The sequence below is a fragment of the Drosophila montana genome, unplaced genomic scaffold (genome assembly GCF_035044405.1).
Source record: "Drosophila montana isolate Dmon_TW-CO22-7 unplaced genomic scaffold, ASM3504440v1 contig_3216_1, whole genome shotgun sequence".
NCBI lineage: Eukaryota > Metazoa > Arthropoda > Insecta > Diptera > Drosophilidae > Drosophila > Drosophila montana.
This window is the reverse complement of record NW_026998096.1, coordinates 556,871-579,759: the sequence shown is the minus strand read 5'-3', so window position 1 is coordinate 579,759 and position 22,889 is coordinate 556,871. Positions and strand designations below refer to the sequence as shown.

Genomic DNA, 22,889 nt, shown 5'->3' with positions numbered 1-22,889 from the left:
ACGCGTTTTTTTTGCACATGAGCTCGTTTTCAGTAATCAATGCAACTCTGCTCATCGTCTACCGATAGCAAAAATTATCGTGTCTGAGTCGTGTGTTGTTGTAATCGATTAAATAATGTCGAAACAATATAAGCAAAAGCTTTAGATTGCGCGGATGGATGATCTAAATTTTAGTCGCTGCATTTAAAAGTGCATTTCTGATTCTGCAAACAAATTTCGCACCTACTGCCAGTCTGCGCAAAGTTGCTTGACTTAAAACGTGCGATGCATTGCCCAAACAACCAAGTGCGCCTCCCCCCTCGACTACTTCAAAGGAAAGTGCGCAAGAGAGGCAACACTTTGAATTTTGTGCCCCAACATCGCGAACCATGAACTGCCTAGGTAATTTGTGCTCAGAAGGCATATACATACATACATATGTACATACATCTATTTTAAGCTATCAACGTTGGATTCAGTTACTTTTTTTAAGCAATATTTGGCAACACTTGGTACATACATATGTATTTACATATACACATACAACATATATATATATGCATACATATGTATGTATGTATATAGTATTTTTATTTATTGTGTAAGCAGGGATCTTCGTTAATTTTGCTTTATCAACCAGTTCCTTTTATATTACTTTTATTAAATTGTTATATTAAACAGTGCGTTTACTTCAAATTACACTGAACAAAAGCAGTGGCAACTTTAGTTTTAAATCAATTTTTAGCTTACACGAGTAGCTTAGTACTGTTACCAATTAAATTTATTTTACACAATTTTCAATCACAGTTACATACTACAAATTTGTTACTTTACACTAACCAAATCTTAGCAATCGTTTTCTACACAATATTACCCAGGTATTTCTCGCAATGCATTCTGTAAAGATGTCAGCGTGTCTGTCTGTTCGTGCGTGTGTGTGTGTGTCTGTTTATGTTGTGTGTGTGTGTATATATGAGTTCTGTGCGTATTTGTGGGTGTGTGAGTTTGGGATTGTGGCTGCGCTTCGCGCTGTTAACACGGCCTATGTCTACATTTTGCGATTGTACATTGTCTACATTGTACGAACGAATGTAAGTATGTACAAACATATGTGCCTATATATGTATTCGGATGTACATACAGACACATATGTAAGCTAACTAGCTAAACTTGAGATGTTTGGGAATTTCGGTTCTTGTAGGCGTTGTGCGCGCTTGTCATTTATGGCACAAGTTTCCTAAATCCAGCACCTTCTTGGCCAAGTTTGAGCTCTTCATAAATTGAGGGATTTACTTCATTGCACTGCGTGTTAGTAAGCGGGTTGTGAAACTGATGCGCCGCATCTGAGCGACCGCGGCCATTTCGCTGCTGCTGCTGATGCCTGCCGCCCTTGGCTGTGGTCCCCGTATCAGGCGCCGCGGCCGTTGTCGTCGATGCGGATGTCGTCATTGTGGCTGCAAGGCCATTGTGATTGTGGCTGTTGCTGCCATTCTGTGCGCCCAGGCTGCTGCCTGTGCTGCTGCCATGCGTGTGATTGTTTCCATTTTGTGCTGTGATGGCCGATGTCACAGTTGGTAGCTTTAGTGAGTGTACGTGTGTGTACGCGTGTGTTTGTATTTTACAATTGAAAACAACAAAAGGAGAAAGAGACACATCGCAGTTATATCAGGCGCGTAAATAAGTATATTTATGCAGCACAACGTTTTACAGTCTTTGCGGCTGGCTTATGACAAGATTATAGCAATAGTTAATAGACAATGTACATACCTGCACCTGCTCCAGGCCACGGGTATAGGTAGGATTCTCGAACGCCACATTGCCATTACCGCCCGCCTTGCCATGATGGGAGCGATGACGACGATAGAAGACAATGGCGGCTGCCGCTAAGAGGATGGCCAAAATGCTTGCCACAATGCCGCTGATTGTGCCAACGGCGCTGGAATAGCTGCTGGTGGCCGAGGTGACTTGCTGTTCGCCCAGGGTGAATCTAATCGGATCGGTAAGTACACTGGCACCTGTGAGAGAAGTCGCCAAATTAAGCCTAGCCTTAACTTGATGCACAGCACACAGTCGAGTTGATTCGAAAGTTCACCCACCGTATGTATTGCCAGCCTTTACCACCAGCTCGTACAGCACGTCCTTCTTCAGCCCATTAATGCTTATTGTTGTGTCCTTTACGTCGATGCGTTGAATTTCCACAGCGCCAGCTATTCTGTTGTTGTTGCTGTTGTTATTGCTGTTGCCCATACTTGTTGCATTATTCATGGAGGCGAGTGTATCCAGGGCAGGCTCCATCGAAGATTCGTTTGGCTGCGCCGCCGACAATGGCGGCAGCAAGGCGGCCTCATGGTAATATATTCTATAGCCGTCGACGGCATTTGGATTCTTTGTTGGAGCATCCCATCTGTAATGAAATAGTTTTCAGACCGTGTGCATGGCGCCATATTATGAGTGGTAATATTGTTGCAGGCGCAAAACTTGTCTGGAATTTTAATAAATTTAATGCGGACTGGCATCTGGACCAACCCACCGCCCAACGCCCACTGCTGACTATCCACCATCCACCAGCTAGCAGCTAGCAGCCTCCATCTGCTATCCGCTGTGCACAAGAACCGATCCGAGCTTGTGTGCGCAACCTTTGACGTTGACTAAGTGTATTAAAGTGAGATAAAAATCTCAGCTTTAATGGATTTTGCGGTCTATTAGTGCAGTCAGCAGCAGCAGCAGCGGGCACGCACGGACTGGTGGCGACTTCTGGCATACAGAATCGGCACAGGAGGGTAATGAATGTATTGGCTTGTGAGGAAAATGGATGAGTTCAGTTCCGGCAAAGCAATGAAAATGTGTGTGTGGGCCGGACATAGTTAAGAGATTAAATTTGATAGGTCGGAATGAAATGAAATGAATTGAATTGAAGAAACTTTGCCAGCTGGCCACTTACTTAATGTTCACCTCGTTGTCCGAGAGCACGCTCACGACAACATTCTCTGGGGGCCCCGGCAGGCGGTCGCGGTTCTTCTCGAAGCAGCCAATGATGGTCCTGGCATACTGCAGACTACAGATTTCCTTCGAGCGCACCGAATCGCCGCGACACCAGTTCAAGCATTTGCGTGGCACCTGCTCGTCCGCGCAACAAGATCGATGGTCCGAACCGTCGGCGGCGCACTTCATCAACTTGTCAAAGTCGACGATGCACTCGGGTCTGTTGGCTATGGCGTCAAAGTCCACGTAGTACGTGCAAGCATCCCGACATGTCAGCGAGACGTTTTGCTCGGCGCAGCATTGCGATACATTCCGGCTTAGATTCGGCGTATTGCGTATACGCACCGATACCGGCGTCGTGGACGAGCCAAACGGATTCTCTGCATGGCAGAAATAGTCACCCACATCGTTGGCCTGCAGCTTGCTGATGCGTAGCGACATTGCGTAAATTGTGGACACATTCGTGACCGACACGTAATAGTTGCCGCCCTGTGGCACGGGCACGCGGCCGTCGTGATCGCGCCAGAAAATGGTCTTGGGCGCCGGTTTCGAGTCGACCATGCAACGCAGCTCCACCTCATCCCCAATGGAGGCGACAGTTATGCCAGCCGCTTGAATCTTGGGTGGATCTGTTGAAAGGGTCAACCGCATTGAGGGCTTGATTTGTTCGTGTGTTGATTCGGTCACAACTTACAGCAGATATTAACGCGTCTGGTGGCTTGCATGGGTACACCATAGCCATTGTCCGCGTAGCACGAAACGTGCTCCATGTCCGCGGAGACATTGTGTATGACTGTCACCATGTGCCGGGAAGTGTCCTGCCGCACCAAGTGACCGCCCACGTACAGCGATATTGTGGGCGCCGGGTTGCCCAGAGCCAGACACAGAATAGTCATAGAACCGCCCTCGGGTATGTTGTCGACCGGATGCACTGTTGGGGGCTGTCGGAAAGGGATTTTCAATGGCAACTCTTTTAGCAGTCTAGGCAACAATTAAACAAATTACATCCACGAAGGCGGGCAGCGCGGGATCCGTCCAGGCCACAAGCGTCTCTGAGGGCAGCGATGTCGCCCGCTCGCCAACCGCCTCCACATAGAGCACATGCTGCGAGCTGGGCTTCAGATTAGTCATGCGCAGCCAGGCCAATTTCGTCTCAATTTTGGTAAAGTCCGCTGCGTTCATCGCCTTGTGGTAGACTCTGCAATAGCCCGGCTTAGTCACACATAATGCTTACACGGCCCAGGTTATCCCCTCACCAAGACTCTAGCTCACCTGTAGGTAATGCGCTCGTGCGGATGCGAATACTCTGACGGCTGCCAGGTCAGCTGCATCCAGGTCGCGCTATGGGTAAGCACGGTCAGAGAGTGAGGCGGCGATGGCGCGCCCCAGGTTCCGTTTTGATATTCAGCTGCAAAGTGCAACAAATTAGCAACTTGTCTGACCAAAAGCAAGCAAGCAAATCTCGCGGCATTGACAGTCCGAGCTCGAGTTCGAGTTGACCCCAAATGCAAAGACCTCAATGACTTACCTTTTTCGCCAGCACTTGTCGTATTTATCAGCAGCATTGACGCCGGCAGCGATGTGCCAAATTTTCCACGCGCCACAACCATAATGCGGTATAAGGCATTCTCTTCCAAATTGGTCAGATCTATGCTGGTCTCGTTGGTGGTCAATTCCTAAGTGTAAAATTACGTAGATGTACAAAAGCCGATTAGCCAGTGCGAATGCTTAAGTCGAGCTTGCTCGACTGGGAGATGCCCTACTCTTATATATGATATGGAATATTATTGTAAAATATCTAACTATTTCAGTTGTAGAACCAAAGAGAGGCTATCAAATATATAAAGGAGCACAATCGAGATGGCCTGTTGATGCTACAAGTTCCATATTATGAACAGATGATTCTATTGATACAAGGTATAACAAGTAAGAAAGTTCAGACTGCGCGTTACTCTGTTTTCACGTAGGAATTTTTTTTGACTATAGGAGTTTGATTTGAAATTGTGATGCAGAATATATCAGGATCAGCTATGCTCTTCCATGGCAGCACCTAGCCAAAATGATACTCCTTTTTTTTTGTTGGGGGTAACGAGTATTCAAAATACGCATTAACGAGACGCACATGGAGTCGAACGAATTGTTCAGTGCATTCTGCGGCTGCGACTGCGACAGCGGCCGCGGTTTAGCTTGATTTCGCTGGGAGACATGTTGTCATGTTTAGCAGTTTTTGTAATTGCTGCCAAAGTAGCGCAATTTGCGGTATTTAGCCACAAAATGACACCGCCAGCTAACACTAACGCAGCTGCCAACGCGTTGCGATGCGATGCAATGCGATGGCATTGCCATTGTCGCTCGTATCTGGCGTCAGATTGTTTCAAAACTCATCGCCAAAATTGACAGCGCCAACATACAGATGCACAAACTAAGTATGTACGACATTCGATACTCTATATATTCATTCGACACACATTAAAAATCGTTAGCCAATCTGCGGCAACAGCTTGAAACGCTTTTCGAACTCTCATCGAGAAATGTTAATTAGTTGCACGTCGAGAAACGGGCGGGGAACAACTGTGGCTGACTGCGAATACTCGCGTATCTATGTAAATTAAGATACACAACAACAACACAAAGCCGTTGCAGTTCAGCGAAATTGTTTTTGTCACAGTTGACTTTTTTGCACTCAACCATAAAAGCTCGTTTTCTTTTCCAATTGACCATTCTTTAGGTACTCATATTCTCGTTTTGTACTCATTTCTACATCAGCTGGTGTAATAAAATAAAATATGGCTCCTTTTATTTGTTGTAGGTAGTAAATATTTCAAAGTCAGCTGGAAGAAACCCTCATAACATATAGCATATAGATCCGGCGAAAATGGATAAAGAAAATACATCTTTTTTTTCAAGAATTCTTAAACTCAATTAAGAATATTAAGAATTATCATCTGCAAACCGATATCGACATCATGTTAATACATCATTTCAGCCTTTGAGTGCAATGGGGAGATAAGGTTGTTTTTCAGAATTCTAAGCCAAGTTAGCTAGAGTATTTAGTATTCGGCGTGCTGATGTAAGCGGAGCTTTCTTGTTTATTGTTGGTGTACATCTTCTTGACTAATCTATGCTCACGCGTTGCTGCCACTATTTACTAGATATAAACACTCAAAGCGATTTAATCTACGTCCGCTCCGCACGAGGCATTGACATTTTGGTAAGTAAGTCAATGCCAGGCCTCTGAAGAACAAACAATTAATCATATGATATCTCTAACATTGATGCAGCTTTATTTATTTTTTTTTTGTGTTTGCTGCTGTTGCACCTCTTAATTTGTAAGAATGCAATATGCATGCAAGAATGTCTATAGTTGCCTCCCTCATATGGACATGTGTAACACACAAGACGGAGAGACTTATTCTATCCAATAAAACGTATATGAATTGTCTTGAGTTTTATGTGCAACCGAGTAGACATAGCCCTGGTTGTATGTCTGACGGAAATGTAGTTTTTTCAGTGAAGGCGTCATATCTTTTGTAACTTGCCTTATCTGACCTTTATATCATATAGCTGACTACGACTTAACTATGATGATATTGATTCCAACAAACAAGCAAAATTATATAAAAATCGGGCCATGATTAGGAATCGAACTTAAGTATCGGAATGAATAGAGATATCCAAAAAGTGAAATATTCTTGATCTATGCATACCTCAATTTGATTTATCTAGTTCCTGTTGTATTCGAGCTGTGCTTAAAAAAGCCATATCTCAAAATGAACATTTATTGATATTTTGGAAATGGGCAACGATATTGAAAGAAAAAGGATAAGCTTGTTCCTTTTATGGTATAGGAGGAAACATATTTCTAATATCAAGTCGCAAGCTTTTGCAGTTTCTGAGCCTATATAGTCTGTCAGAAGTGCGGACAAACGGACATATCTATATGGAATCCGCTCTTATTATAAATATATACCATATACCTTATCGTGTTGGAGATGCCTATATCTGTCAAAAAACTATTATACCCTACTGCCCATTTTCAATTCATTTTAAAGTATTCAAGAATGTAGCTTAGAATGAGGAGGGGGATCAGATGTGATCATATCACATTGTGATATCATATGTGACAGAAGGTCAGCAAAAAAGATATTATTCCAATCATCTAACGAAATTGGTATTATAAGCAGGCCATTAGTATTATAGCCACCTGACAGAAAGACTGCCTCTTTCGAGTCAGTTATTGTATCTCTTTCAAGCAAAAAATGCTAAAAACCACAATCGAAATGTGCCGCAAGTGGCATTTTTAGATTAGTCGCACGAACCAGTCCCAAATGAATAATTAATACGAGCACAAGCACGTGCGGGAAGGTGTGGCAGGAAGGTGCAGAGCGAGGTGAGGTGAGCTGAGGTCCTGCCAGCTGCAGAGCGAGAAGCAATTACCAAACAGGAAAGCAAGTGCTTAAACAAATAAATATGCAAAGAGCATAGCGCTGCGTGAAGCTGCGTCGCATCAACCGCTCAGACTAAGGTCCTTTTGGCTATACAATTACGTCCCAAGGTGCTCATTTTCCTCTTTTCCACAGTCAGAAACTTGAAGCGCAATCTTCTTCTCCTCAAGTCATCTCTCATCCCAGCAAGGAGATGCATAGGAATGTGTAATGTATCTAATTGGTGAACTGCAGTCTGTGCAGGAATTTTATCATTTCCTTGAGAAAGCATATTAAAAAGTTTTTATGACCATCATTTAGGTTGTATTTGATAACGAACAAAAAACTCACATGTTTTTGGCAGTAAAAATCATTGCAAAAGTTACCTTTACAAAACTCAAGTTTATGGCCCCAACCAACACCAATCCTGGCTCTCATTTCGGAGGATCCTTACAGATAGAAGTAAAAAAGCTGGCTTGGGGAGCTTTTAGGCTCTTTGGGCGCTACCCAACACTGCTCGCAGAGAATCCTATTGGTTGTTATCTAATTTCATAGGTAATTGCTTTAGCTATGATTTGTTCACTCAGAAAACGCAAGAGATTTCCAAATTTCGATGGCTCTCAAAGTCTTAATGGTAATTTTGCTTTCCTCAACTAACTTTGCTTAAGAAAACAAAATTAAAATTTGGATTATTATTTAATATTCCAAGCAAGTGTAAAATTTTACTCCAGTATTAAGCACTCTCAGCTGCATCTCTTTATAGATGTAAATTATGGTGTGCATCTTAAAATACTTAAACGAAGTTAACAACATCTCTGGCTCGATCTAAAGCAATTAAGTTTATTATGGGGTCACATGCCAACTCCACGTGTCAATAATACTCTTGACCTCACAAAGAGTTTAAGATACAACAACGTGCATGGATGAACACATAGATATATTTATATATATATACATGAAAAAGTGCTAAACTAGCAGCCAAAAAGTCTGAAGCCAAAGCACCGGGGCGCATTTAAACCAATTGACACCAGGCGGTCAGGGAAAAAAATGAAATAAGCTAAGCCAACAGCTCCGCAACAGCTGCGTCCGCTCGACCAGGCCAACAAAACCAAAGTGAACAGGCGAATGAATTTTGAGCTGAAGGAAAAACGAGAGATGCAGCCTTGGCCAAGGCGAAGAATGAATACCCTTGTAGGCAAAAGTGGCCAGAAGAACTTTTCAGACGAGACTTTATCAAGTCGTTTATAGAAAGATAGGTAGGTAGATATAGTAAACCGATTTGATATGGCTATACAGACATGTTGGAAGCATAATGAAACTCCTAATGGCTGAGCTTGCTCAAGACATCTGGAAAAACAGAAAAGTAGCCCATATAATAGCTTTTCTTCCGAGCTACATTAATGTTATAGTCGTCCGATGTTAGTACAGATACAAGTACACTTAAGAAAACTTAAATTAATTGCCTTAGTAAACTATATTAAGTAAGAATATATCATTATATATTCGTTCTTTACTCTTTTTTGATAACTTTTTCTTTTTTTTTGGAAAATGAGATAAAAGGGACGAAAAAGTTAGTAAAAAAGAGTAAAGAAAGAATAGATAATAGTTGGGGATAATTTTAAGTTATTTTAAAAAATATATTTAGGTAGATAGGGGGAAGAAGAAGGAAGAAGAAGCCCATCCGGCAAGCTACGATCCGATTCGAACGATTTGGACATAAATGCTGTGTGCGAAAAAAATTCCGAATCTATGCAAAGTTTTGTGACAATAGTTTTAATACTGAAAGATTTCTCGCTCAGTCAGAGGAGGGCTATATCGACTTGGCTGCTTATATAGAATAGAATATTACAAATCTAGTGGCCAACTTCAAATACCCTCTGGAAGGGTATAGGAAAAAAACCACTGGCTACATCTAATGCTGACAGCAGCCGCACGCTGTTAAGCGCGCTTCTCCAATATCGATTCGGTTGGTGTCTGGCGCTGCGTGCTGGATGCTGGATGCTGGCACCATGGGCAGGTCGCCGGCGACAGGCCGCCAGTGGGGCCTGCCCGCATTGAAAACATTTTGCGCGCATCAACAACATTCACAACAACAACAACAAGAAGAACAACAGCGACACGCGACAAACATTTGCCAGTTGTTTTTGCATTTTTTAGCATTTGCTTTTTTTTTTTATTTTTTTTGAGGCCAATAACTCTGCTGATGGCCATGGCTGATGCTGCAGGCGCAGGTGGCGCTGCGCTGCTGAGCTTTGATGTGTGACAACAACAGTCAATAGCTGCAACAATGCCACTGGCAATTTATATGTATATTATGCCAACTTTGGCTCCATTGTTTGCCTGCCAGTTTTGGCTGGGAACTATTGTGACTAGTTTATGGTCACGTGCCCGAACCAAACGACAGTTATGAGCCGCAGCCGCCCCCGCTGTCTGCAGTTGAAACTTTTCAGCACGTGTCGGAATCTCTGGGTGGTCGAGGATATTGTCGAATATTTGATAACTGATTTCAAAGGACTTTACTTGATATACAGCTAGATTGAAATGGGGACAGCTATAGGCGCTCTCTGCTTTAAATTGATTTAATTTGATTTAAACTACTTTTTTTTAGCTGTACTCACGTTTTCCAATTTGGCAATTGTCTCGTACATGGTCATGTTATTGACTCGGCCATATTGAACAACGAACTCAATATGATCATTAGCATTATTAGCAGCATCAGCTGCAGTATCCGTGGAGTCAGCTGCTGTTGCAACATCGCCGGCCACAACGCTGGCAGCAGCTGCCAGCTCATCGCCAGTTGTCATGTCAGTGGGCGTGGCAGTTGTGGCAGCTGTGGCGTCCACATTGGGTGGAGTCCAGGCAATGCTTATGCTGTTGCCAGTTACCGAGGTTGCGTGCACATCTTCTGGCGGTCCTGGTATATTATTTGTGCCTGGAAAACAGTGAAATCGGTCAAAAGCAGATTTTGCAACGCAAATTCAATTGGCCAATATTGGTTTTGTCTGCCAATTTGTGGGTTAGGTCCAAACACTCAATTTCGCACACACACACACACGCACAATTGTGTGCAACAGTGCGTATGGTTAACATGGCCAGACACGCCATTTAACAAAAACACAAGATAGACACAAGACAGACACTCAGATGGATTGAGGGGCATCATGGCAGCCAGTACTCACCTTCCTCAAAGCACTGCAATATGTTGCCAGCGTATGACAAACAATCGGGCATATTGCTGGCCAAAGTAGATGATGATGAGATGCCGCCGCCGCTGGCTGCTCCTGCTCCTGCTCCTGCTGCTGCTGCTGCTGTCGATCTGGTGGTCAACGCGAGTGGCATGACGCCGCGGCAAAGTGGCATGCATGCGTTAATAACACTGCGTCTGCTGCAGCAGGGGCTGTGGTCACGTCCGCCAGCTGCACAGCGTGCCAAAATGGCTGCAAATAATCAAGAAGGTGTTTAATAAGCGGCACATCTGCATGAGCTAGGCGAGCAGCATGAGCTTGCAATGCCTCAATTTACGCTATTATTATATTATTATTTTATTATATTAAAAAACTATCAATTGTTTAAGTGTTCGCCTAACAATGCGACGATGGGCTGCGATTCTTCTAACTCGACAATTTTTGCAGCCAATGAAACATTAAGTGACTCAGCATGTTGCGCCTATTTAGCGGCATCTGCCACAGTCTTGATGTCTATTTAAAGTGATTTACCAAATTGCAGCAAGTCATCGCATAATAGACTTGAAATCTAGGCTACAAGCCAGACAAACCCTGTTTTCCATTTCTATGCATCCAGGTTTTGCCTCGAACCTTTCTCTTTAATTTTGTTTCATTTAACAAGCTCAACCCTCGCAACCTTTTGAAAAACCAAATTTAAATGAGCTCATTAAAATCACAGTCATCCGTAGTAGGATTAGCCGATTGCGAGTTGATTAATCTGGCTCCTGAACTGACACTAATTAGTGTTTGCTAGATACGTACATACATATGTATGTCTGTGTGGACGTCATTAAAAGTGGGCTTAGATGCTACTCACGCATTTGGGCACGGCATGCCGGACCGAGATTCTCAATGTCCGACAGGCGTATGTTGTACGAACAGAGTGGGGCACATTGTGGCAGCAGGCCGGAGGCCTTGCAACACGTCGTCATGTTGTATTTGGCTGCGGGCATTGCGACCAGCTCGGCGGGCAATGTACGGGTGATAAGACGTGGAGACGGCTCGCTTTTTCCGTACGCATTAATTGATACCACATAGAACTCGTAATAGATGTCCGGCTCTAGGCCTTCCAGAATGAGTGGCGGCTGACGCTGCAAAGTTAATTAAATTAGCCAAGCAATCTGGCGAGTAGCCATGCCATTGTACATGCCTTTTCCACCGTCAGATAGTCATCGCCAACGCCGAGACGCCGGAACTTCACGTGAAAGGTTTTCACAGTGCTGCCAAGCCGCTTGGGATTATTCCAATCCAGTATGACGAAATTATCCGTTTTTGCAACTGTACGCAGCTTCGATGGAGGATCGGCCAGCACACCATAGCCCTGATACAGACAGCTGCTGTACTCGGACATGAAGCGCAGGCATCTGGCAAATATATATTATATTATTAAGACAAGTAAGAGGGAGTCGGGAGTCGGGAGTGTCCAACATTATAATGTATTCATCTAAATAATGTTTAATTTACCCCCTCACTTACTTGAACAAACTGAAGTCCAGCGAAGTCAGCTTTCCAGCGCATAAGGGGAAACAGGCCGAAGGTATGCCGCGGGCACGACAACAGGGCGTATGATCAATGTTATTGGCCAGGCAGCCGAAGGTGATGTTCGACCAGGGCGCACATACCATAAAGTCGGGCAGCGTGGCCAGGTCAGTCTTCTGCGGATCGCACATCTTGTCTATGCACAAGCGATGGGTCAAGCCACTCGCCTCGCAGCAACTTCGTATGTCCGGCATCGCGGGCATCACCTCCTTATCTGCGCTGCCCGCCTGCGACTCGGCCACCGAAGCGCTAGTGTGGGTGAAGAACCGAAGCCGTTCACTGGGCAAACTGGAACCGTACTCGTTTGCGGCCGTCAACACAACAGCGTACATGGTGAGCGGGCTGAGCGTGTCGAGCGCGAGGAATGTTTGATTGGCCGTTACATTGTACAACATTACTTGCTCCGGTTTTTGCTCCCTATCGGCAGCATCTGGTGTTTGGTGCCTGACTTCACCGCTCAGCTCATCCTCGTCGAAACTGTGCAAAATGGTGAGGTTCACAGTGTAATGGGAGACCTGGTCGGCCAGCTTTTGCGGTGGAGCCCAGCTGATGTTGACGCTAGTCTCGCGCACATCTTCGATCGAAACTAGGATGGGCGTACTGGGTATCAGCTGTATGCCCTTGAGGATGCACTGCAGCCCTGTTAGGGTGTGCTGCACACAGGAGACCCGCGTCTTTAGCTTGTCAGTGAAGGGTGTATATTCACCGCGGCACATGTCTTGGCACAAATCAGGTATTTGCTTTTCCACACAGCACGGCACATGATTGCGGCCATCGGCCATGCATCTCACAATGCTCGGAAAGTCCTTTTCGCAGGCCTCGGGATCGATGCCAGTTGTGCCATCCAATATATTGTGAACATTGCAAAAGCCCATGCACTGCGCGGAGACATTCGAACGCTCACAGCACTCGGTAAAATCGTGCGTCAGCTGCGGTGGCGACTGACTCGGGCTCCAAAAGCTGCGATTGTCCTGCGCATTGAGGGGCGGCGGTAAAAGGAAGACATCACTCGATTCGGCCGTCACTGGATCAGTGCTATTCATCTGCGAACCCCTCGATAGCTTCTTAACTAAATTGGAGTTAATTGGGTTACGATAACAATTAAAAGCTAGTCAACTTACCTGTCAGTATGTGGATGCTGCGCAGGACGGGCTCGGAGTTTAACTCACAGATGTAGGCGCCCGAATCGCTTGCCTTCAGGGATCTGATCAGCAACACCCAAACCTCTCCGCCCATTTCCAAATTACTTCCCTTTGGATCTGTGTAGAGGAGTGTTATCCGCCTGCTGAATATCTGACTGATTTCACTTACTCTCATCGTGCAGAACCCGAATACGTTGATCCTTGGTGACACGCACTGTGCCAGCCGTCAAGATCTCGTCACCCTTCTTCCATATCACCGTATTATTCGACGCATTTTCGGAGACAACGCACGTTAACAGAGCGTCTTTGTCTTCGTATATGAGCGATGGTCCACCAGTTCCTAAATTATCGTTTATAAGTAGCAGAATTAAACGTGAATTCCCAAAGGCCACAAACAGATTGCACCTACCCCACCCCCATTTACTTGGCTATAAAGTTGCACTTACCAATTGGCACACCTGAATTAACGTGCGTTAATAATAGACATATCGTTATTATTTGCAACACGAACAGCTTGAGCATTATTCCTTTTATTGCCTGCAAATAAAAAAGGTAGTTTATATAAATAAATATTGCATTTATTTTTTCTCAAATTGGAAAATAAACTTCTAACTTAATAGGTAGTTTCGATTAGTATGCCTGGTGACTTTATCAATATGTACATCAGGCAGTTCCAGATTAGTTGATACCATAATCCAAGCTGCTGTTACCAACATTCCAGCTTCCGTTTATAAATATACCGGTTAATATGCAGTTAAGCTGCGGCTATACTTATTCTGACCATAAAATTTTCAAACTGTGAATAACTACCAAAGACCTAGAACGTACCTCCTAAAATGCCCAAAAGTGAAATATTCTGATTCCAGAAGCAGCTTGCTTTTAGTTTTGGTAGAAGAAGGTTCAGGGTATCTTTCGACAAGGCAAACTTACTTGGTAGTTTGTAAAAACAAGAAAAAAGACTATCTGAGGCACGGTGGAGATTAAATACCCTTCTAGACAACTACTAGAATACTAATATAATTTATATAAAGACAAAAGAGTTGTTTACCCATGAACCTAACTTACGACCAATCCTTTCTATATGATATAGTGGCCCGATCTGACATATATACTGCTTGCAAGAGAAAGGCGAACATTTGCAAAGGCGTATGACAATAGATTTAAAACTAAGATAATAGTTTACAGAAAAACAGGCCGCCGATATAATCGACTGTTTAGATACCCGTTCATGAATTTATATGTATGCTTTATGGGGTCAGAGACAGCACCTTCAATGCAATACACATGTGTTTCTTGGTTATGAAAAACATTTTAGTAAGCCCTTTTGTAACATGTAGATACATTTTTGTTGTCGAAAAATGCTGTAGCTAAAAAACTAGTGAATCAATATTTTTCAATCAATTTTAAAAAACTGTGAGACATATTTTGCTTTTTCGGGGCGGGGAAAGTTGTAGCTGGCCATAAGCCCCTGGCCCGGACGTACACACACACACACACACACACGCACACATACAGCCGGAAGCACCTGTCAGCTGCCAACTAACATTGCAAACTGCAATCGCGACATACGAACGCACTGACAAACGCAAAAGCACTTGCAGGCAGGGCCACCTCGGGGGTTGCCGACACCCCCGCAGGGATGGGGAGGGCAGCGCGTTGACATGGACGTTAGGCTAAAAAAAAACAACAAACGGGCTGCCGATTTTGAAATGCCCTTTTGCAGGTTTACAGAGATTAATTTTATATAACTAATATTATATTATATAAATTGTTGATCGATCGTTTCTATGGGGGATATATAGAAAAGCGGAAACAAAAAATATGTTCAATTAAAAACCTTATGACTGAACATTGGAGCTATATGATTGAATAAGCTGATGTAGATAAAATATAAGTATAGCTCGTAAATGTTGAAGATATATTTATAAACATAGATATAATTCATACAAATACTTCAAAAAGTCCTCCAGTTGAGAGCTTTAAGGTTAAGACGAAAGTTTCCATTTATAGAATATCAGACAGACAAACTGAACGATTTCAGACATTCGCCTTCATCAAAATACTTTAATGGTAAACAAAATATATTCTGCAATGCGTTACATATCTCATGTAGAGCTCAAATGCTCGTTGCAAGTGTATACAAATAGACTTGGCCGTGGCGCATGTAGTCAAGCTGATGGCACGTTTTGTTAACTGTTTGTTGATGTGCATTTTTATACTATATACCCTTGGAAAATGGATTAGCCAAAAGATGGGCATATTGTGCGCAGGCCTCAGTGCTTGTGTCTGTCTTAGGGCATAGGATACCTGCTAGTCGAGCACTCGCGAATAAGCTGACCTCTTTTTGCAAAATATTAATCGTTTTATTTCGTACTTCTTGTATTTCTGTTGAAAAAAATTGTTAAACGCGGCAATTAACAGACGCTTGACGCTGACACGTTGAATGCTGCCAGCCGATATTAGCTCGGGCAGCCGGTAAAAGCGCGCTTCCGTTTGCAAGTCGATGAAAACGTAAAATTACGTCCGGCATTTGACCGAAAATATCATGGCACCAAAAATATCAAAGACCAAAAATTAATTTAAAAAAGTTTGCATACCTTCTACTTAAGTGAAAATGTATGCAACAGGCTGAAGGAAGCACATTTTTCTTGTTTATTGTCTTTTTTATAAAGATACTATATATGAAAGTATGAAAATGATATTTATATATAAACATCAAAATATTTCGATGTGTTTGATTTACGAAAATCTGCAAGCTAATTGGGTTCCATCTCATAAGGCCCACGAGATATGGCTAAGAAACCAGATATTTAATGTTATTGATCGGGCAGAATAGCCAAAAAAAAATAAATAAAAATATATTTCAGGTTTTGTGTCTCAGTTTTTATAAGCCCAGAGAATGACGCGTTAATGCAAACAGACAGATAGATGTTGGGGCAGACAGGCATTCATCAATAATTAAAAAGTTCCTTCGACTGTTAAATACACTTACACAATTTCATTTTATCAGTTTCAGCTTTAACAAAAACTTTATGACACTTTCTGAAAAGATATTTATCACGCCAAATTGCATTCGTATGCAGTCTAAACTGAAGAAACTATGAAGCTGAGAGGGGTCTAGGAAATTCGACCCAACATGAGCGAAGTCAGCTGTTTAACTCCTACAGTAGTTATCGATTTTACTTATTTGTTTATTTAATTTTTGTTTTAATAGCACATTGAAAAGGTTCTTGATCAAATTGCTAGTTATTTTTAGTATTTTGAAGGCTAAATTAATTATGTGGTTGAATAGATCATTAAAAAGATTCGACTTTTTGTATGCAACCATAAATTGTACTTAGCCAAGCCCGAGAATCAGTAATGCCTTTGAGGCTACCTTCATTCGCATCACCCTTGCCGAGCCATCGTCACCCTGTTCTGCCGTGCAACCGTCAGCGTCCCCGACACATCAATGCCCGTCACCCGCTGTTGCCGCACCCCCTTGCCCAATCTGCTGGAATGTTGTTTGCTTCGCCATGGCCTTTGGCAGTGGCACTTATAGGGAATCAAAAGTCTGTTTCGCATTTGCTAAGCGACAACTGCGAATCATTACCACTGACCAATGACAATGTCAACGACTACAATGAAAAAAAACGAGTAAGAGCGTTGTAGTCGGGTGTGCTCGACTACAACAGCCCCTGTACTATATAATATTCCGGTTCCGGATCGATAAGGCTATTATTGCTGAGCAAGAATATATATTTTATTTCGTATCGAAGGTGCTGCCCGTTACATACATGTTTCAAAACCAATATACCCTCTTTCTGGCCTTGATAAATGGGTTTAGGTTTTACGAAAATTGTAGTAATAGGAGGGACGGTATTTAATGCACGTTAAACGCATTTTAAATTGAATTTACAAAGGGTGAACGCGCATGCCACCTGGGCGTGGCCAGCCCTGGATAGACTGGGACGCCCCTAGACGCCACTATAGTTGGATCTTTGACACCCAGAGCCCATTCATAAATTGCTCAAGCGAAAGCGTTGCGACAGCCATTGCGATTGCCAACTCACTCGCATTTTCTTCTGTCGCACAATGGAAAATGCGATGGTGATAGTGACGATGACGGTGAGGATGACTCTGGCTGTGGCTGCGGCTCTAGCTGTGGCTGTGGCTGTAGCCGCCGGGACTCGCTCAATTGCAAGCGTGACAAATTTGATTAAATTATAGCGCTATTGCAAAGCGTTTTATCTTTCGCTCGCTGGCGCAGTTGCACTCTGACTTGGAACGACACGTACGAAGAGCCACTCAATTAATTGTTTTTGCTGCTGCTCTTGCTCTGCCTTTCTAGTTATTTTGACTTTGTTGCCATTGTGCACAGCCAGACACGCACACCAACCCATCACTCACACACACGCACACACACACACGCACACACACACACATACGTGCCTAACATGGTTGACATCTACTTGTCTTCATTTGGCCGGGCCCGTGTTTGAGCAGTCAACATTCTGCTCGTTCCGCTCGTTCCGCTCGTTGTAAGTAAATTGTATAACGTGGCGTATGAGTAATACGATATGCATGCTTCGATTCCGTATGTCGCACACTGTGCCACTCGGCAGAGTGGCATGAAGATGATGTGGTAATCAGTTTTGATTTTATTAGCATACGCGCACAGCGTCAAAAATACCAGTTAAAGTCGCCCATCTTTCTCGTGAGCTGCGACATGTGAGTGCCTCTCCATGAGTGAGGGTGAGATAAGTTCGTTTCATTTGTTAACCACATTAGTTAAAATTCCTTAGCTTAGGTCATAAGCTTAGGTGGCATTCATAAGAGAAATTCCCCAATTGAAAATTTAATTTTAATTTTATGACTCGTTTTTGCAACGAAAATTACAAAGCTCGAGACTTAAACTATATTTAACCGACTTGCTCTGCCAATTTAAAAATAAATTAGTATACGGTTAGGCAACAAAATTGTTTTCTCGACCAAGTTTTTGTTTGTAGATACTTATGAATGACAAGCAAAATATAAATCAAGCGGGTTATTCCCGGCTTAGAGCCAAGTTTTTTACTAACCTCGCCTCGATTGGACTTGAAAATAAGACTGACTCCGATATTATGGTATACTAACAAACATTTCCCACAGCTGCGCTTAAAGTCTTCCAGAAGTAAATATTTCAGATTTCCAGATCAATCAGTCAGTCAGGACAAAAGTTCCATAGCTAACCAGAACTTTGAGTAAATAGCAACTATTTCATAGATACTCTTTCTAAATCGCTGCAAGCTAATTTAAGTGAACCAACTGAAAATGTTTCACTTGAAAAGCAACAAAACATTCCGATCGGCTGTCAGCTGAATAAAAAATAAATAAAATATTTATATTATAAATCAGCTCAATTTGCGAGGGCCAATCCTTTTGTCTAGAAGGCTATATTTTATTCCGATCCCAGGACTAACAACTATCTTCAATGCCAACCGATGCAGGTTAAGCCAAAAAAAAAAATATTTTAAATGTGTGATTCCTGATAAACAGCAGCAAAAGGTTTCAAAAGAAGCAACCAAGCGAGATGTCCCGAGATGCATATAAAGATCAACTACCGTACTCAAAGCTTTGTATTAAATGTCGTTTAAGTTCGTTCCAAGACACATAAAATATTTGATATTTTCGCATTATTTTTTGGCTAGCACAGGACTGACAAATGACAGTTAGATATGGTGTATACTGCAGAAGATGGCCTTTTTGATAAATGGAATACACCGCAAAACATTTCAAAAGCAAACCGACAACACTTTCCACTTTCCGGCTAATTCAAAGTTTCAACTTCTAGGCACAAGCAAGCGGTGGCCGGGGGCCGGCGGCTTGTCATGAAGCTCTATTTTTGGGCGGGCTGCAGCACAAAAATCGCTTCACAGTCCTGTTGCCATGGTCGTGGCTGTCCAACAAAGTATTTTTCCGATTAACCGCCTGTCCTTTGGCTTGTCCGTGTTTGGCTGAGGCTATTTTATGGCTTCTGTTGCCCCTTTCTCCATTTTTAGTTTCGTTTTTTGTTTAAAAGTTGTTGTTGTTTTTTTAAAGAGGTAATTTCTCTTAATTACCTAAAATGTTTACCTTGTTGCTTGTGCTCTGGGCTGGCCCTTTTGGACGCCCAGATAAGGAGCGCGTCGGGGCGGTTGTTAAAAGTCTCCGTAAATTGTACCCTTGTGTAAAGGTGTAAAATATTTTTCGACATGGCACAGAGAAACAACAACCACAAAACTTTACTTTTTGCAAATGTTTTTGTTTGTGCTTTTAAGCAGCTTTTCTGGGATCTGTTGTTGTGTGTTGCACACACAATAATTCACAGTACGGCAAAGTATTGCATACTTACTGGCGGGCCTTTGCGTGTGTGTGTGTGTGTGGCTAAACACCTGGCGACACTAAGCCAAAACCAAAGCAAATTTTTACAGCTTAGTGCCTGGCAAGCAACAGTCTTTTAACTATTCTGAGGGCCAGCTCTAGATACTTTAATAATATGCGCATATGCACCCTTTGGAGGCAGGGGCTAGGCCTTGCCATTGGTTTATATATTGTTCAAGGAAATGTAGTGATAAAAAATTGCGTGACAACTTTTGGTCAATGCCACAAACAAAGTTGTCGGGGCTGAGAAACTTTTAGAGCCGATAAGCAACCTACTTAGCCCATAAGCCATCGTGAATGGAACCATCTAGATGAAAGTTGCTGTTTGAGCTCCCGAAAACTTTTTGTCAGCGTGTTGAAGTCGACATTTTTCGGGTGTGTGCAATGGGTGCATAGTTTGTTGTTAAGTTCCCTGTTTGTTTAGTGGCTTACTAAATGGGTTAGCCGCTGTAAATATCAGTTTAGTCGCATGATAACTGCACTGTTAAAGTGCCAAAAATAATAACGAGTGTGCGCGTGTGTTTGAATGGCCATAACAGAGAAACTTACTTTTCCTTCATTTACTGTTATAGCCAAAAATTCCGACTGTAGTAATGAATCGGCGAGCTAGCTCTTGAACTGACCGAGTCAATCCGGAGCAACGGAGGGAAATAGTTCATGTCGAATATGGTTAAGATATCTTGAAAAACAAAAAGTTATTCACACAAGAACCTCATTTTCGACCGATCGTTCCTATGGCAGCTATATGATATAGTGGCCCGATGTTGATAGGATTTTGCATAAATGTAGGGAGCATAGTAAAACTAATAAATGCCCAGTTTGGTCAAGATATCTTGATAAACAAAAAAGTTGTTCATACAAGAGCCTACTTTTCGGCCGATCGTTCCTATGACAGCTATATGATATTGTAGTCCGATGTATATAAGATTTTGCATAAATGTAGGAAGCACAATGAAACTTATAAGTGCCGAGTTTGGTTGGATATGTCTCCTTCTATGCGTTACACATTTCGAAACAAAATTATAATACCCTCTGCAAGGATATAAAAATGGAGAAGGGAATAGCTTCTTTTAATAGTAATACATAATAATAAGCATATAAGTTGTCACTCTCAGAATAAAAAGGATTATTGAAATACTGTCTGGGTTCATTTGACCTGTAAGTACTTTATGCTGCCGGCAATGTCTCCGACAATTCGATAGGAAACTTAAACATCCGTTGGGGGGGCAAATAATAAAAGATACACACTGTACATTTAAAAATGTTCACACAAGCAAGCGGGAAGGAGCCCACTTCGCTGAATGTAAGCGCGGCTTGGGTCTGACATAATTGCGAATAAATGCATGTATGGCAGCTTAAAAAAATTGTGTGTGTGTGGCTAGGCAGAGCAGTAAAACTTTTGCGCACTTTTCATAACTCTCTTCAAGCACAAATGCGCAATAATACCAACAGCAACAACAACAACAACAATCCAAACAAAGATGCACAAATCCGGCAAACGATAAAATGCAACTATACGAATACAAGACACCAGACGACAGACACAACAATGGCTCACAATTTTCAACGCTAGCGAGAGATGGACAAAAAAAACATGTGTGCTTCAGTCGGTTGAGCTCTACTTGTAGATACCCTGTACCCAGTATTGAAACACCCCTTAGTCACATTCTTGATTAACTTCGCTGTTTACAGTCCGATCTTTAGGAAATTGTCAAGACTGAAATATGGCATTCACAAGTTTGCTTATACCAAGGACAAAAGCTATACCTCCCAAAAATTACTTATAGATATTGGAGAACCGGAAGGTATCTCAAAATCTATATACACTCTATACGAGAACCTACCTGCTTACTTCTAGATATGCCCTTTACTAAGCAATTTCCTGGTGCATCTATTAGTCCCAAAGTCCCAAGATCCTATAGTTTTCAAGATCGTTTATACAGACGAAAAGACAGACATGGTTATATTGATATATATTTTTAATATATATGGATCCAACGAAGCTTTCTTCTGTCTGTTCATTAATATGAATTTATACAACAACATACTCTTTCTTAACCACTTTCTATATTTATAGGGTATTAAACAAACCATCATACAGTGCAAACCAAAAAAAACTGAACGATGTCAACAGTGAAAAAAAAGGACAACAAAAAGAAAAACATCAACGGCATTGACTTTACATTTCCGCCGCTTTGCTTGCTAACTTCCGGCGCTGCCATTGTTACCGCTGCCAAGAACAGTTGGTGTGGCAGCCATTTGTGTTGCATATCCATATGTGGCACGCATTCGCAGCAGCAGCAACAGCAGCAGCCATGCTGTGCATGTGTGTATGTGTGCCGTGCATGTTTATGATTACGCTGTAGTTACATGTATAAAAAATAAAATAAAAAGCAAAAAAAAAAAACAGTCTAAACAGTCCAAAGGATGCGAGGCACGCCCACACGCACACACACTCATCCCTAAAGTGACTTACGGCTTACGCACACACACATATTCATATACATATGTGTACACATGTACATGTGCGTTAACTGCATGCAGTTGGTAGTGGAAACAACTTAAAAGCCAGTCAGCTCAAAAGTGGCAACAACTGACGGCTGACGTCTGTCGACGTCAAAACTCTGCAGTTAACGCTCTGACGAAGTTGTAGAAGTTGCAGTTACATCGCCGCAGACGCGGGCTCAGTTTGTGCGGTTAGAAATTAGATTTACTAGTCTCCCGACAGCCCAGCAAAGGGCCATTCAAAGCTCTAAAAAGTGCCAACAACTTTTTGAAAAGTAAAACAAATGCTGTTAGCTGCTCTCTCTCCCTGCTCTCTCTCTCTCTTCACTCTGCTCGTATGCCCAGTTGTACTATTAAATTTGCTCCTGGGGCTGTTGACTTGCTTGTTCGAAAGGTAGACATGAAGTGCAACACTTGAACGTTGCCCTTTTCCCAAATTGGGCAAGCAAAGGTCTGCCATAAAGGTAATCAATGGGGAATTTACTTTTCCGATATTTCTCAACGACTTAATCACTTGGAAGTGTTGTGTACTTGTTATCACAAAAGTTACATAACATTTATTAAGCTCCTTTACGCAACAAAACCAAAGTTATAAATAGTTCAAATTCTGCAGCACACAAATACATATTTATTTATGAAATTAAAAAAAACTACACGCATGTTGGTCGGTATAGTTTCACGAAGGGATCAAAATGGAATATTCATTTGGTTTT

The 22,889-nt window shown here is 42.5% G+C and overlaps 1 protein-coding gene and 1 long non-coding RNA gene across 4 annotated transcripts in view; one reads left to right on the top strand and one right to left on the bottom strand.

Moving 5' to 3' along the window:
- The first annotated feature begins 735 nt into the window (after positions 1-735).
- LOC135432907 (uncharacterized) lies at positions 736-2,927 on the top strand. Of its 3 annotated transcripts, none has more exons than XR_010436979.1 (4): positions 736-857; positions 1,762-1,978; positions 2,043-2,328; positions 2,405-2,927. It is a non-coding gene; the product is annotated as an uncharacterized LOC135432907 (long non-coding RNA). The 3 variants fall into 3 exon arrangements; XR_010436981.1 differs by having other exon boundaries at positions 2,398-2,927; XR_010436980.1 differs by having other exon boundaries at positions 843-857; positions 1,690-1,978.
- The window catches only part of LOC135432906 (Ig-like and fibronectin type-III domain-containing protein 1), a 50,288-nt gene continuing 28,141 nt past the window's right edge, over positions 743-22,889 (bottom strand). Inside the window, exons 2-17 of the mRNA XM_064688799.1 lie at positions 13,737-13,827; positions 13,460-13,630; positions 13,270-13,407; positions 12,086-13,217; positions 11,760-11,973; positions 11,427-11,700; positions 10,565-10,822; positions 10,004-10,317; positions 4,490-4,637; positions 4,234-4,369; positions 3,967-4,159; positions 3,656-3,902; positions 2,921-3,590; positions 2,076-2,383; positions 1,747-1,994; positions 743-1,557 (exon numbers count right to left, since the gene is read on the bottom strand). Of these exons, the coding sequence (XP_064544869.1) occupies positions 1,201-1,557; positions 1,747-1,994; positions 2,076-2,383; positions 2,921-3,590; positions 3,656-3,902; positions 3,967-4,159; positions 4,234-4,369; positions 4,490-4,637; positions 10,004-10,317; positions 10,565-10,822; positions 11,427-11,700; positions 11,760-11,973; positions 12,086-13,217; positions 13,270-13,407; positions 13,460-13,630; positions 13,737-13,812 (4,884 nt within the window). The 5' untranslated portion in view covers positions 13,813-13,827 and the 3' untranslated portion in view covers positions 743-1,200. The remainder of the gene's footprint in view (positions 1,558-1,746; positions 1,995-2,075; positions 2,384-2,920; positions 3,591-3,655; positions 3,903-3,966; positions 4,160-4,233; positions 4,370-4,489; positions 4,638-10,003; positions 10,318-10,564; positions 10,823-11,426; positions 11,701-11,759; positions 11,974-12,085; positions 13,218-13,269; positions 13,408-13,459; positions 13,631-13,736; positions 13,828-22,889) is intronic.